General features: G+C 40.6%; 1 protein-coding gene across 2 annotated transcripts in view; it reads right to left on the bottom strand.

Moving 5' to 3' along the window:
• Nucleotides 1–13,096, bottom strand: part of mtmr10 (myotubularin related protein 10) — a 71,199-nt gene that overhangs the window by 25,441 nt on the left and 32,662 nt on the right. For both annotated transcript variants that reach the window (XM_060911692.1, XM_060911693.1), the window contains one exon: nt 9,006–9,148. In XM_060911692.1, the coding sequence (XP_060767675.1) occupies nt 9,006–9,148 (143 nt within the window). The remainder of the gene's footprint in view (nt 1–9,005; nt 9,149–13,096) is intronic.

Genomic DNA, 13,096 nt, shown 5'->3' on the forward strand with positions numbered 1-13,096 from the left:
TATATTTGTTAATGTGAACGACCTCACAAAAAAATCGGATTTCACAAAAAAATCGGAATTGAGCATTAAGCCTTGCAGTGTGAACGTAGCGTTCGTTTTCATATCAGTGGAATGAAACATCAGAACACTTGAAAAAGTCAGGAGCCGAGCTAGACATTTCGCTGGTTCTACAGGTGCAGGGGTGGTTTAGATCACCGCTAACGGAGATGAATTTCCACAGAAGATACACTGATAAGATACGGAGCATCACTATCAGACACAGATTGACGTCATGCCAAAAAAAAAAAAAAAACCTCACTAATTATCCAATCAGTCATAAAAACTGCAGAAATAAGTCACAAGCTTTAGGTGTGTGTGTGTGTGTGTGTGTGTGTGTGGGGGGGGGGGGGGGGGGGGGGTTGTTATTTTAAGAATTTTGACTTTTCCATGTTCCCCCCCCCCAGAAATATGGAGATGGTCCATCTATGTGGGAAAATGTCAAATTTTATTAAATTGAACCTTGCTAAATCCCCCTGTACATACCCTCTGAACATTTCCATTCTTACAATATGACAAAATACATTACAGTGCTGTTTGATATTAGAATGCTGCTTTTTTGTTTTAATGTGTTTTAAAGTTATCGATGACCGCGAACCTCTTCAGGTATGCCACTAGGTACAACTACAAAATTTTCAGTGCAGATGATCATTATTTTAAGGTAATAAGCTTAGTGGTAAGTAACCTTACATTCAAGTAAATTAAACATATGGTAATTCTGCTCTTTTTCAGCAAGTTTTAAAGGTTATTGATGAATGTCACACTCTTCAGTAATACCTCAAATATGAACTATTTTTAAGCACAGAGGATCATTACTTAAGGTTACTAATTTAGTTTTAAGAACCAGTATGCACAAATGATTCATATCTGAATTATATCTCCCAATGTATTAAATTGTCATTATTTGTATTCTTGCAGGTAAATAAATCACTGACAAATCAGTGCAAACTATGTAATTCTCTACTGATTATCAAAATGGACATTTCAGACAATTTCTGCCACTTAGCCTTATCTGCTGCATCTGAAACATTTCTAGTGCCTTAAACAACTCTTTTTGTGAGAAATAAATGTTATTACTGTGATTTTTGATGTTATATTTAAGAGTTATTTCCGTTAAGGAATGCTTATATTAGTGAAAAAGGCAGTTTTTGACTATTTGGAGGGGTTATTAACTTCAGAGGGTATGTACAGGGGGGTTAGCATTTTTCAGTTGGCCAAATATTGGTATTTCCATACTTGGATAGATCATCTCCATATTTTGGAGGGGGTAGAAAAACAATTTTTGGTCTAACCCCACACACACTTTAGGTAATGCTGAATGTCAGACGGGGGGCGGGGAGGAACTTGGTGACTTTGAGCATGGCATGGTTGTTGGTGCAAGAGGTGATGAGTATTTTAGAAAGTACTGAGTAGGGCTGCACGATATCAGAAAAATATGCGATATTCGATAACATGACTGAATATCTCGATATCGATATGTATCACGATAATTAAATATATAATGTTTTTCTTACCTCTATTCGCCGTTCTGCCCTGTCGTTGGTAGCTGCCACCACTGTTTTACATGTCTTGCAAAGTACCCGAGTTTGCAGTACGTCATCCCTCCTGAATCCAAAGTACTTCCAAATAGCAGACGTGCATATTTTTTTTGGAAACCAGTGCCTCCTCACACAAGTTTGTCTCACCACACTTGCTACCGCTCCCACCTTCCGCCATCACCACAAGGCTTTTACTTGTTTTGCAATAGGGGGCGGAGTTATCCCGCGGCGCTTGTTGACATTCAAATGTGATTGGATGGCACAGAAAAAAAAATGTGCCTTTTATCGAAATTTAAGTAATTTTTGCGGTATGGGTATCGCAAACCATTATATCGCGATATCGATACTTTTTCGATATATTGTGCAGCCCTAGTACTGAGCTACTGGAATTTTCACACAGTCTCTAGAGTATTGTAAAGGATGGCGCAAAAAACAAGGGGTGCTCCGAGAGCACAATATCCCCCGCTGGCAACTATATCTATGCTATAAGTCAGGGGTCTTCAATCCTATCCGCAAAGGGCCGATGTAGCTGCAGGCTTTCATTACAGCCAAATTGGAGGCTCACTTGATTGTTGATTGGAGACGAGGGTGAAATGATTAAACAAGTGAAATCAGGTGTAGCTCCTGCTTGGTTGGAATGAAAGCCTGCAGCCACACTGGCCCTTTGTGGATAGGATTGAAGACCCCTGCAATAAGTGCTTAATACACCCTCAGGAAATTGTCAAAAGTACAAGTTTGGTAATCAAGGGCCATAACTCTGGTAAAATGCGACCAAATTGAACGAAATTGTAACATGTGTATTAGCAACATAGAACAAAGAACACTGTCGAGTTTCGTGAAATTCCTCCAAAAATTGTGGGAGTTGATTTCAGAAGGTCAGTGCTCTTCCCGGGACGGACGGACAGACATCGCCACAACATAATCCCACTTCTGGCTTTTCAGTCAGCAGGGGATAACAGACAAGATCCCACAGAGCAGCAGATCCACAGGCAGAAATGACCTCGTTGAGAGAAGGTCAGAGGAGAATGGTCAGGCTGGGAACTAGAGGTCTGCGCGGGTCGTATTTTTCAGTCCCGCTCCTGCCCGCATTGTGCAGTCCCACTCCCGCAGAATTATGATTTTCAGTCCCGCTCACAAAGAATTATGATTTTCAGTCCCGCTCCTGCCATATTTTGTCCCGCTCCCGCCCGCAAATCCCGCATGATGCAGACGTTCGCGTTATTTCTCAGGAAAGTTCTTGTCTTGACACAGCGTGATGGTGCACCGCCCCCTACTTTGAGTGGATTTGAGCATAAATATCTACAGCTCACGTTCACGTTTATTATTATTATTTACCTTGTTTCTGAATTCAGCATGTAGTGTCTCTAATAATAATAATAATAATAATGTGCTGTCAAGCGATTAAAATATTTAATAGCGAATCGCACATTTTTGTCAAATGAGAAACCATTGTAATTCTCTGATCAGTATAAAAACGTGAATGGGCTTGCTTTGTACCAATGTTTTTTTTTTTTTATATTGCAAAGCAGAGCTAGCAAGAGAACCATGAGTGAACAACTCTAATCAGAGAGACAGGTTACACAGTGACGGTAGGCTTGACTCAATGCTATCCCAGAAATCCTTCCTGTAATATGCAAATTTGGCCACCTCTGATTGGACAGCCAAATTTGCATATTACAGGAAGGATTTCTGGGATAGCATTGAGTCAAGCCTACCGTCACTGTGTAACCTTTCTCTCTGATTAGAGTTGTTCACTCATGGTTCTCTTGCTAGCTCTGCTTTGCAATATTAAAAAAAAAAAATTGGTACAAAGCAAGCCCATTCACTTTTTTATACTGATCAGAGAATTACAATGGTTTCTCATGTGACAAATGTGCGATTCGCTATTAAATATTTTAATCACTTGACAGCACTAATTATTATTATTATTATTAGAGACACTACATGCTGAATTCAGAAACAAGGTAAATAATAATAAACGTGAACGTGAGCTGTAGATATTTATGCTCAAATCCACTCAAAGTAGGGGGCGGTGCACCATCACGCTGTGTCAAGACAAGAACTTTCCTGAGAAATAATGCAAACGTCTGCATCATGCGGGATTTGCGGGCGGGAGCGGGACAAAATATGGCAGGTGCGGGCGGGAGCGGGACTGAAAATCATAATTCCTTGCGGGCGCGACTGAAAAATCCGACCCGCGCAGACCTCTAGTGCAGGGCTCTACTGGGAACTCAAATACAGTTGTGGTCAGAAGTTTACATACAGTGACATGAATGTCATGGCAATATTTGGACTTTCAGTAATTTCTTTGAAAGGTTCTTTTTCTGTGGCAGAATGTACAGCATACATCTTCAACTTTAAATAAATAAAAAGATAGATGGCACCCACTAGAATTTGGTGCACAAGTTTTAATTTTCTTTGGGTTTTCTGAAATCAACACCGGGTCAAAATTATATATACACGGGGTCAAAATTATACATACAGCACACCTAATATTTGGGTAAAATGTCTCTTTGCAAGATTCACCTTGACCAAACGTTTTGTTTACCATGAACAAGCTTCTGGCAGAATTCTGGTTGAATATTTCACGACTCTTCATGGTAGAATTGGTAGAGTTCAATAAAAAAAAAATATTCTCTCTCTTGACATGGTCCATATATTTTCAATAGGGTTGAAGTCAGGACTTGTTTTAAGTTTAATGTTAGCCTGCTTTATCCTCCACAACCAGCTCTGATGCGTGTTTGGGTTCATTGTCCTGTTGTAACTCCCAAGTCGTGTTCAAGCTGAAGATTACTGAGGTAGTCCTCCTTCATTATTCCATCCACTTTGTGCAGTGAACCAGTTCCAGTGGCAGCAAAACAGCTCCAGAGCATGATGATCCTACTACCACCAACAGCTGGTACACTGTCCCTCTGTACATGGTGGTTATTGTAGCCAAACAATTTAATATTTGTCTCATCTGACCATACAGCTGTCCTCCAGAAGGCTTTTTCTTTGTCCGTGTGGTCAGTTTCAAACTTTAGTTACATTTGAAGGTGTCAATTTTGGAGCAGGGGGTTATTTCTTGGATAGCAGCCTCTTGGTCCATGGTGATCTGAACTGTAGACAGTGATCCATCAGCTTCCAGTTCATGGCAGGGCTGTGCCATGGTGGTTCCCAGGTTGTTCCTGACCATCCAAACCAATTTCCTTTCAGCTGAGGGTGACAGTTTGGGTTTTCTTGAAGCAAAGTGGCCTGGTAACATGACTACACCTCACAATAACTTACATACAATTGTTTGAACTGATCTTGGAATTTGCAGTTGTTTAGAAATGGCTCCAAGAGACATTCTGGAGTTGTGTGTATATCTGCGATCCTCTTTCTCAGATCTGCACTGAGCCCCTTGGACTTTCCCATTTTACTGTGTGTTGGTCAATCCAATGAGTACTGTAAACAAACCCTTTTTATGAAGGCACAGAGAAGCTACCAGCTGTAGTCAATCATAATCACTAACAGGAAGTTAAAAGACTTGGCAAGATAAGAGACATTTTGGAAATTTCAGCACCTCTGAATTAATAATTTAAGTGAACGCATGTAAACATTTGATCCTGTGTTGATTTCAGAAAATCCAAAGAAATTTAAACTTGTGCACCAAATTCTAGTGGGTTTTTTTTAGTTAAAGATGTATGCTGTGCAGTTATTCTGCCACAGAAAAAGAACAGTTCAAAGAACTGAAATTACTGAAAGCCCAAATATGGCCATGACATTCATATCCAAGATGACATTCATGTCACTGTATGTAAACTTCTGACTACAACTGCAACCGCACTTTACAAGTGTGCTGAGCAAATAAAGCATCTTGGTGCCCTTGAGGCAGATGGGCTACAACAGCAGAAGACCACATCAGGACCCACTCCTGTCATTCAAGAAGATGAATCAAAGGATTCAGTGGGCACAGGTTAACCAAAACTCAACAGATTGAAACACTAGAAAACTAGAACTTTGCTTTATTTAATTAGCTGTGTATAGGGACCCGTTCATGACGAGCACAAACAGGAAATAATGGTATTTTATGGTAAGCCTAAGTAGCACAACAGACAAACGCAGCGTGCAACTTGACTGAGGTTTTTAATGAGCGTCATCACTAAGCATAAGCCAGTGAACCACTCCAGTTCTCTCTCAAATTGGTGTACAAAGATGTACAACAACTCCAACTTCTCTTGTTTCCTGTTTCAGCCAGTTTCTTTTTTATATATTGTGTGTGTGTGTGTGTGTGTGTGTGTGTATACACATTAGAAAAACACCTTGTATAACTTACAAAGCTTGCACTGAGTCAGCTGGCTGTATCAAATCGATACCGAGTACTGCTCGACACTCAGAGCTCTCATATCAACCTTTAAATTTCCGCGATGGTGCCAGCACTATGAAAGGCATCATACATATTACACAATAATTTAGGAACTATTTGACGTAGACCCTTTGTTTAAATTGCATCATGTTACAAGGTTATGTGGTTTAACGTGGGGAAAACAACCTCAATTAGAAATCCACTCATAGTTCCACAGTTTAGCAGTAAAAACAGATGCTTTGTGTTTTGTTTGCAATATAAATTTAGTCATACGCGGTCCTATTTTCAAACCAGAAATTAGTAAGCACGCAGCTTACAAAGAAGCCCTTTTTGACCAATTGTACGTTTTGTCCCCCTCCATACAACACAGATCTGGTCATCGTCAACAGACATCCATCGACCCACCATCCATCATTATTAAACCAGTGCTCAACAGTGTTGGGCACGTTACTTTCAAAAAGTAATTACAGTTACTAGTTACTTTTCCCAAAAAGTAACTGAGTTAGTAACGGAGTTACTTTGTCATAAAAGTAACTAATTACCAGGGAAAGTAATTATTCCGTTACATTTTGTTCCCCCTCAAAAAAAATCAATTAGTGTAATCATAATAAAAGTGAATGTTAAATGTGTTTAATGACTGAAATGGACACTTAACAGAACCAATTAATAATGTTATCTACATTATATTAATATTTTTGTGGGACAATGTGAGATAAGACATCTATCAAATGTAATATATTTTTGTAGTTATTAAAATTATGTTACTAATTACTGGCCACTGACGAGGACAAACGCTTTGTTCCTTGACAATGTGCACTGCACGTAAACACTCTTGCCTTTTATTTCAAGTAATGAAAAGTAATGGCTGTATTTCCAATGTGAAAGCGCAGTGCTGGGCTGACCGCTCGCCATCGCTGTGTCTTCCGATTGAAAGAGCGTGCAGTAGTGCAGTAGGCGTGGCCTACCTACGTATGTTGTCCAAATCTACTCTGATTGGCTTACTGTGCCGTTGTCTCGCGTCTCCCCGCCCTACACGAAAGCAGAGTAAAGAAAGGCTGAACGAGCAGCGTGCCAGATGAGAACAGCTTTAATAAAGTAACGCATAGTATTTTATTGTAAGTAACGGGAACGGCGTTATAACGATGTAAAAAGTAATTAGTTAGATTACTCGTTACTAAAAAAAAGTAACGCCGTTTATTTCTAACGCCGTTATTCCCATCACTGGTGCTAAAAGAGGACATAAAATACGACATATCTATTTGGAACAGCATCATCTTTATTGCCTTGATGTCAAAACTGGGCAAAAGGCCACCTGACTACCTATTGAGCATCATGAACAGAGTACAGTTAGAGGAACTGCCTAGTTATCACTATGAGCAGAGCGACTTAGAAAAGTTCACTATAGGGTTCGAGCAGTGACCCCAGCACTGTAAATCACTCCCAGGTGCTGTGAAGACATTATGCTTTCTAGCCATGTATTTGTTTGTGAGCTCCATTCTGCTTGCGCTCCACGTAAGCTCTGCAGATCAACATTCTGTCCTGGAGGCTTCTGAAAGGCTCTGGAACGGAACTGCAACACAAATGCGTCTGTGTTTGCTGAGCAATCAGAAAGTGAGCCCCGTCCTCAATGGCCTTTTTGTTTCTTGTTTTCCTGCTTTTCACGCCCCCGTCTTGCCTTCCTTCACACATTTCTCAGAAGTTGGCAAACTCCACTTGAGTCAAACTCCGCCACCACGCATTCGCTTTCCTGCTTCTACATCTCCCACTATCCCTCCTCCACTCTTCTCTTCACAAGCTCTGGCAATCTTACTTGCTCCCAGCGTTTGTTGGTTAAGTCCAGGTGAAAAACTACTTCACACAAATGGCATGTGAGTCATTCCTGCCTTTTCCCCATTGCTGAAAGGAAACAACCTTCCCCCCCCTGCTTTGAGAACACGTAACCACTCTCTAAATCGGAAAAAAGCAGCACTTCATCCTTCCCCACGGTGACTAAGAACCATTCCTTACATACTGTGGAACTCTTTCTTCCCTGCTCTGAGTCAGGCTGAAAGAATGGCCAATCAGAAACTGCTATGCTAAAGGAATGATGAAACGGAGATCGTTACTTGCTTCTGCCAACTGGTGAGTCAGGGGTGCTGTGAGGAATGTTTATGGTCATTTTACACAAAATTCTCCAGGCAACAGCAGCTGTTATAAAAGCAACCAGACGGCTTTGGAAGGGTAGTGTGAGTCACAGAGCATGGGTCTCCCTGTGTGAACAAATCTTTTAACATGAAATATTCCTCCTTTCATATTGGTCTGAAATATAACATAACGGAAAAATGTTTCTTTAAACGCACAGGGAAAAAAAAAAGCTTTTGGAGATTTTTAGAAGAAATATTTGGGACTTTTCCCCCCCATTCAAGTCCATTTCAAGAGAAAGGAACAGAGAGGAACTGATTAGGTCAGACCAAACAGAAGAGGACAGCTAAACTCATTTATCAAGAGACCTTGAGCTGAGAAACAAGCAAGGCTTCGTTTAGGACTGGAAGACAGATATGCTCCAGAAGTTTAATAAACTGGACATTTTTTTTTTCTCCAAGTAAGGAAAATGAACATTTGGGCCCCAGACAGGCGTGTAGGTTGGAGAAAAGCACTGGCTTGTCTTCATACACAGACGGTGCTTATTTCTGCCACACATTGCTAGCCAGATGGAGAGGCAGGGTGAAGGAAAGAGTGACTGGAGGAGCACACACACTGTAATCCACACCATCATACAGCCTCTCAAAAACAGAAGAAAGGACCAGAGTTGTCTTTTTGCAGTATTTTAGTAGAAAGCTACAAAGCTCTTCTGTATAATTAGCTGGGCAGCCATAAGAGAAACCAAATATTTAGAATAATAACTCAAACTATAGCTCACTGTTTATCTGTATGAATGGTGCAAGCGTATCAGCTGAGCCCCAAATCCTCCAACACTAATCCACCACACAAATCCGTGTGTGTGTGTGTGTGTGTGTGTGTGTAGTGTATTTGTTTGGTCTAAAATGCACTTTGTGTACAAATGCATAAATTCTCAGGACCATCCTGGAATTCCATTAGCATGGACTTAAATTGTGTGTGTGTACCTTCTTGGCACTCTCGGGTCCGGCCTCATCAAAGCGGAAGCGAATGATCCTGAAATCCTTGCAGTACAGGATTAACTCCGTGGGATTAAACTTTAGCTTCTTATTAGAGCCCAGAATCTTCTGCTTACCCTTCGCATCATTCACTATGACAAACAACAGAAAAAAACTCATTAGCACTGATGTGTGAGAACACACACACAGAGTGGTGCTGAAATAACAGCTATTAAATGGGCCCGTTACACCTACTATCATTCAATACGGTCATCCAGATAATTAGAAAAGCAGTAATAAGCAAGCAAGAAAAAGGACAAACGTCCTTTCAGTGGGCCAAAAGGCTACACACAAAAATAACATGCTGTGGGTTGAGGACAGAAACCAAAGTTACTCAGTTCCTCTTTTTGTATTCTTGTGAAATTTATCACATTCTAGACCACATCCCTTTAAACAGTTGCACAGCAGAGCTCCTCAAAGATTTAAACTGTTCTTGGATAGTTATTTTACAGCAAACTTGCACTCGTAATTGACTAATAATCAATCGTGATTACCATAGGCGCCAACTTCATGTCAACATTGGGGGGTCAGAATTATGTTCTTGCACCGTGACGTCATGACATCGGCAGTGTATGTAGTTGAATATCAAAGACTCAGTTGTAAGTCATTTTCATTCATTACTATTCACCATTGCAAGTGGGAAGCGCCCATTTTAACGATAACTTATTATGATGCATTAAAAAAATCTCACGACTTTAAACATTGTATGAAACACAATTTATTCAATAAACAAATTTAGTTTCATGCAATTTTCTTTGAGATGAATTCGGCAGACAACTGTACATGAATGTAGTTTCTGTTAAGAGTTAATGGATATGACAAAGTTAATTTTAATCTTACTTACAAACTTTAACAACACATCTCTTTCACGGCCACGGAAATTAACAAGTAGGCAGTGAGAAAATCATATTCATGAACATGAGAAAATCATATTCACCCTAATAGCCCATCAGCCCTAAAACTTCGCAAAAACATCACTCCTTCTGTCACAAGCGCTGAACTCATTGGTAATTTTTTTCAAATCAATGTGGTCTGTATGTTCCTTGTGTGTGTAAAGAACAGCCAAGTAATTCAGTCTCGGAGCAGTCATGGTGCTCCGCAGGTAGGTCTTAAGTCTGCGCAAAGCACTAAAGGACGTGTAAATTTTGCGTAGTGCAACCGGTCAATCACTCACTGCCAACCATTGGAATACTGCAAGCGGAAAAGGGGGCGGGTCATGTCCGATCATAACATTTTAGGTGACGTTTCTATAGATTACTTATTTTGCATTCAAAGCTAGGCTATTATTTGTTTAGGTGGTTTCAATCGTCAGTTAACATGAGTTCATCTGTACTGTTTACTACTTTTTTCATTATTGGGGTGTTTTTGCCCCCCCAACTTTATCTTTGGGGGGTCAAAAAGGTCCGTGCCCCCCGCAGATGGCGCCAGTGGTGATTACACAATAAATGTTTTAATTAAATTTTAATTTTGCCACTTCAGTCAAAGTCCAAACAACAAAAACCTTCAGAAATGGAGGTGCAATCTTCATCTAGAATTTTGTCGCCGTCAGTGTGGCATTTTGGGTGGGAAATTAAAGTCTACAGCGACAGAACGGATGATTATTTCAGCTGTACAGTCTAGATGGTCTTATTACAGCCCGTAACTGTAGTTTCTCCTGGATCATGATGCAATACAACAATATAGGAGGTACAGCATAAAGAACTACATAAATTGAGTTTGTAAGGAAGAGGAGGAGGAAGGGGTCATTCATAATGCTAGCTGCTTTACAAATGTACCGTTTATTATTATCGTTTTTACTTCATCTAGTGTAGGGAGCTGCACTGCGTCAAGCAGAAGTGAATGTGATATATATATATATATATATATATATATATATATATATATATATATATATATATATATATATATGAAATCTTAAAAAATGTCAGGGCATATTTCCAGTTCTGGCTTTCACGCAATAGAGGAACAATATGATGGGTTTACTGCAGCCCACACTCCACCTTCACTCCAGCAGAATGACCATGAAAAGCACTCGCTATGTTTTTGCCAAGCTTTGAGTCCCTCATAATGGACCTTTGTTTCAGGAACACCGACAGCAGGGAAAATCTCTCTCACACACACTTTCATGCCCTATCAGTACAACACAGGACCTTGGGGGGGCTAAATCAGCAACGAGCAGCGGCAATGAGCTAATATAAACAAGCTTAATCCCAGCCAGACATTGCAGCTCAAAGCCACGGACTGGACCAATGATTTCATCGGCAGGCCGGCTTTTAAAAAAAAAAAAATCTGCTAATGGAGGATAGAAAGCACATCATCCAAACAATTTGTGATGTAATATTCTCTTGTCAACGTGATGCCTTTTTTTTTTTTAGGTAGGGGGTGGGTCAGCCAATGCTGGGTTGTGGTTTCAGTTTACATTCATTTATTAATTTAGATTCTGTTGTTGGCATGGGTCACATGAAGCCTCATACTTGACAAGTCAAACAGCTATAATAAAGCAACCAGGAATTTGAGCAGCACCATTTCCAACCTCCGACAGTGAAGCTAAACCCTTTTCACCTGGGAAGACGACGAAAATCAGCTTAACTGTATAATAAGCCAACTGAAGAGCCCATTAGCCACGATATCTAGAAGCCACATGTCAAGGCGAACAAAACCCCAAAAAATAAATGCAGCTTGCCAATCACAACAAGTGCCCTGATGTGCCCGCTGCACATTTAAGTTAAAAATAAAACTTTACAATAACAATTTATCCATTTTAAAAGTTATGATCTCTCATCTCATTATCTCTAGCCGCTTTATCCTGTTCTACAGGGTCGCAGGCAAGCTGGAGCCTATCCCAGCTGACTACGGGTGAAAGGCGGGGTACACCCTGGACAAGTCGGCAGGTCATCACAGGGCTGACACATAGACACAGACAACCATTCACACTCACATTCACACCTACGGTCAATTTAGAGTCACCAGTTAACCCAGGGGTGGGCAATTATTTTTTCCATGGGGCCACATGAGAAACAGAATTTTGTGGAGGGCTGGACCAAAAGGCTGAACTAAATTCTGCATAATATCAATTGTATTTCTTTATCTAAAGCAGTAAATAACACTGTTTTACAAGCTGCTAAGACTGGTAAGAGTATGGAAGAAACGAGGTTGCCTTACAAAAAAATGTCATTTATTCAATCAAATTTCCCAAAACAATGGTTAACAAAATGTCAACGTTTGTACCATTTTTTTTTCAGTCACATTCACACCAAAACACAATAAAGACATCACAATATTGTCTTTCTACTCCAAATATCAAGCAAGATACATCATATTATAATAATGATGCTCACGTTTGTAGTCTAATCACCTCATTTGGTATTTTTCAGTTTATTTGTTCAGTGAGAGAAATCTAGTCTCTGTTGGTCTTTAACGAGTGCATCAAAGTCAGGTTGAATGTCTGAGGTGGAGATGCGAACAGATCGGCTCCAGCGCCTGCTGGTGACGTCACACTATGTGATTGGCTGGACCGTTTGAAGGATGATGTACAAGTTTGTGGTTGGTCTGGACAAATTACGGAAGTAGTTATCGCGGGATTAGGTTTCATGGGATTTCATGTCATGTTCATGTCGCGCGCATTGCATTTTTGTTGAACACAACTTCAAAATAAAAGCAATGCACATTCAGTCCATGCATGAGGCAAAATTAGAAAATACGTTTATTTTGTAATTTCTAATTAACCTTACGCGGGCCGGTCAGAATGAACCAAAGGGCCGGATGCGGCCTGCGGGCCGGAAAATGCTCAGGTCTGAGTTAACCTAACCTGCATGTCTTTGGACTGTGGGGGAAACCGGAGCACCCGGAGGAAAACCACACAGACACGGGGAGAACATGCAAACTCCGCACAGAAAGGCCCTCGCCGGCCACGGGGCTCGAACCCGGACCTTCTTGCTGTGAGGCGACAGCGCTAACCACTACACCACCGTGCCGCCAAAAGTTATGATATTGCTTTAAAAAAATAGGTTTACCTCGGTGCAGTCATTTACCTTCGTTAC

This window comes from Neoarius graeffei, chromosome 27 (genome assembly GCF_027579695.1).
Source record: "Neoarius graeffei isolate fNeoGra1 chromosome 27, fNeoGra1.pri, whole genome shotgun sequence".
Lineage (NCBI taxonomy): Eukaryota > Metazoa > Chordata > Actinopteri > Siluriformes > Ariidae > Neoarius > Neoarius graeffei.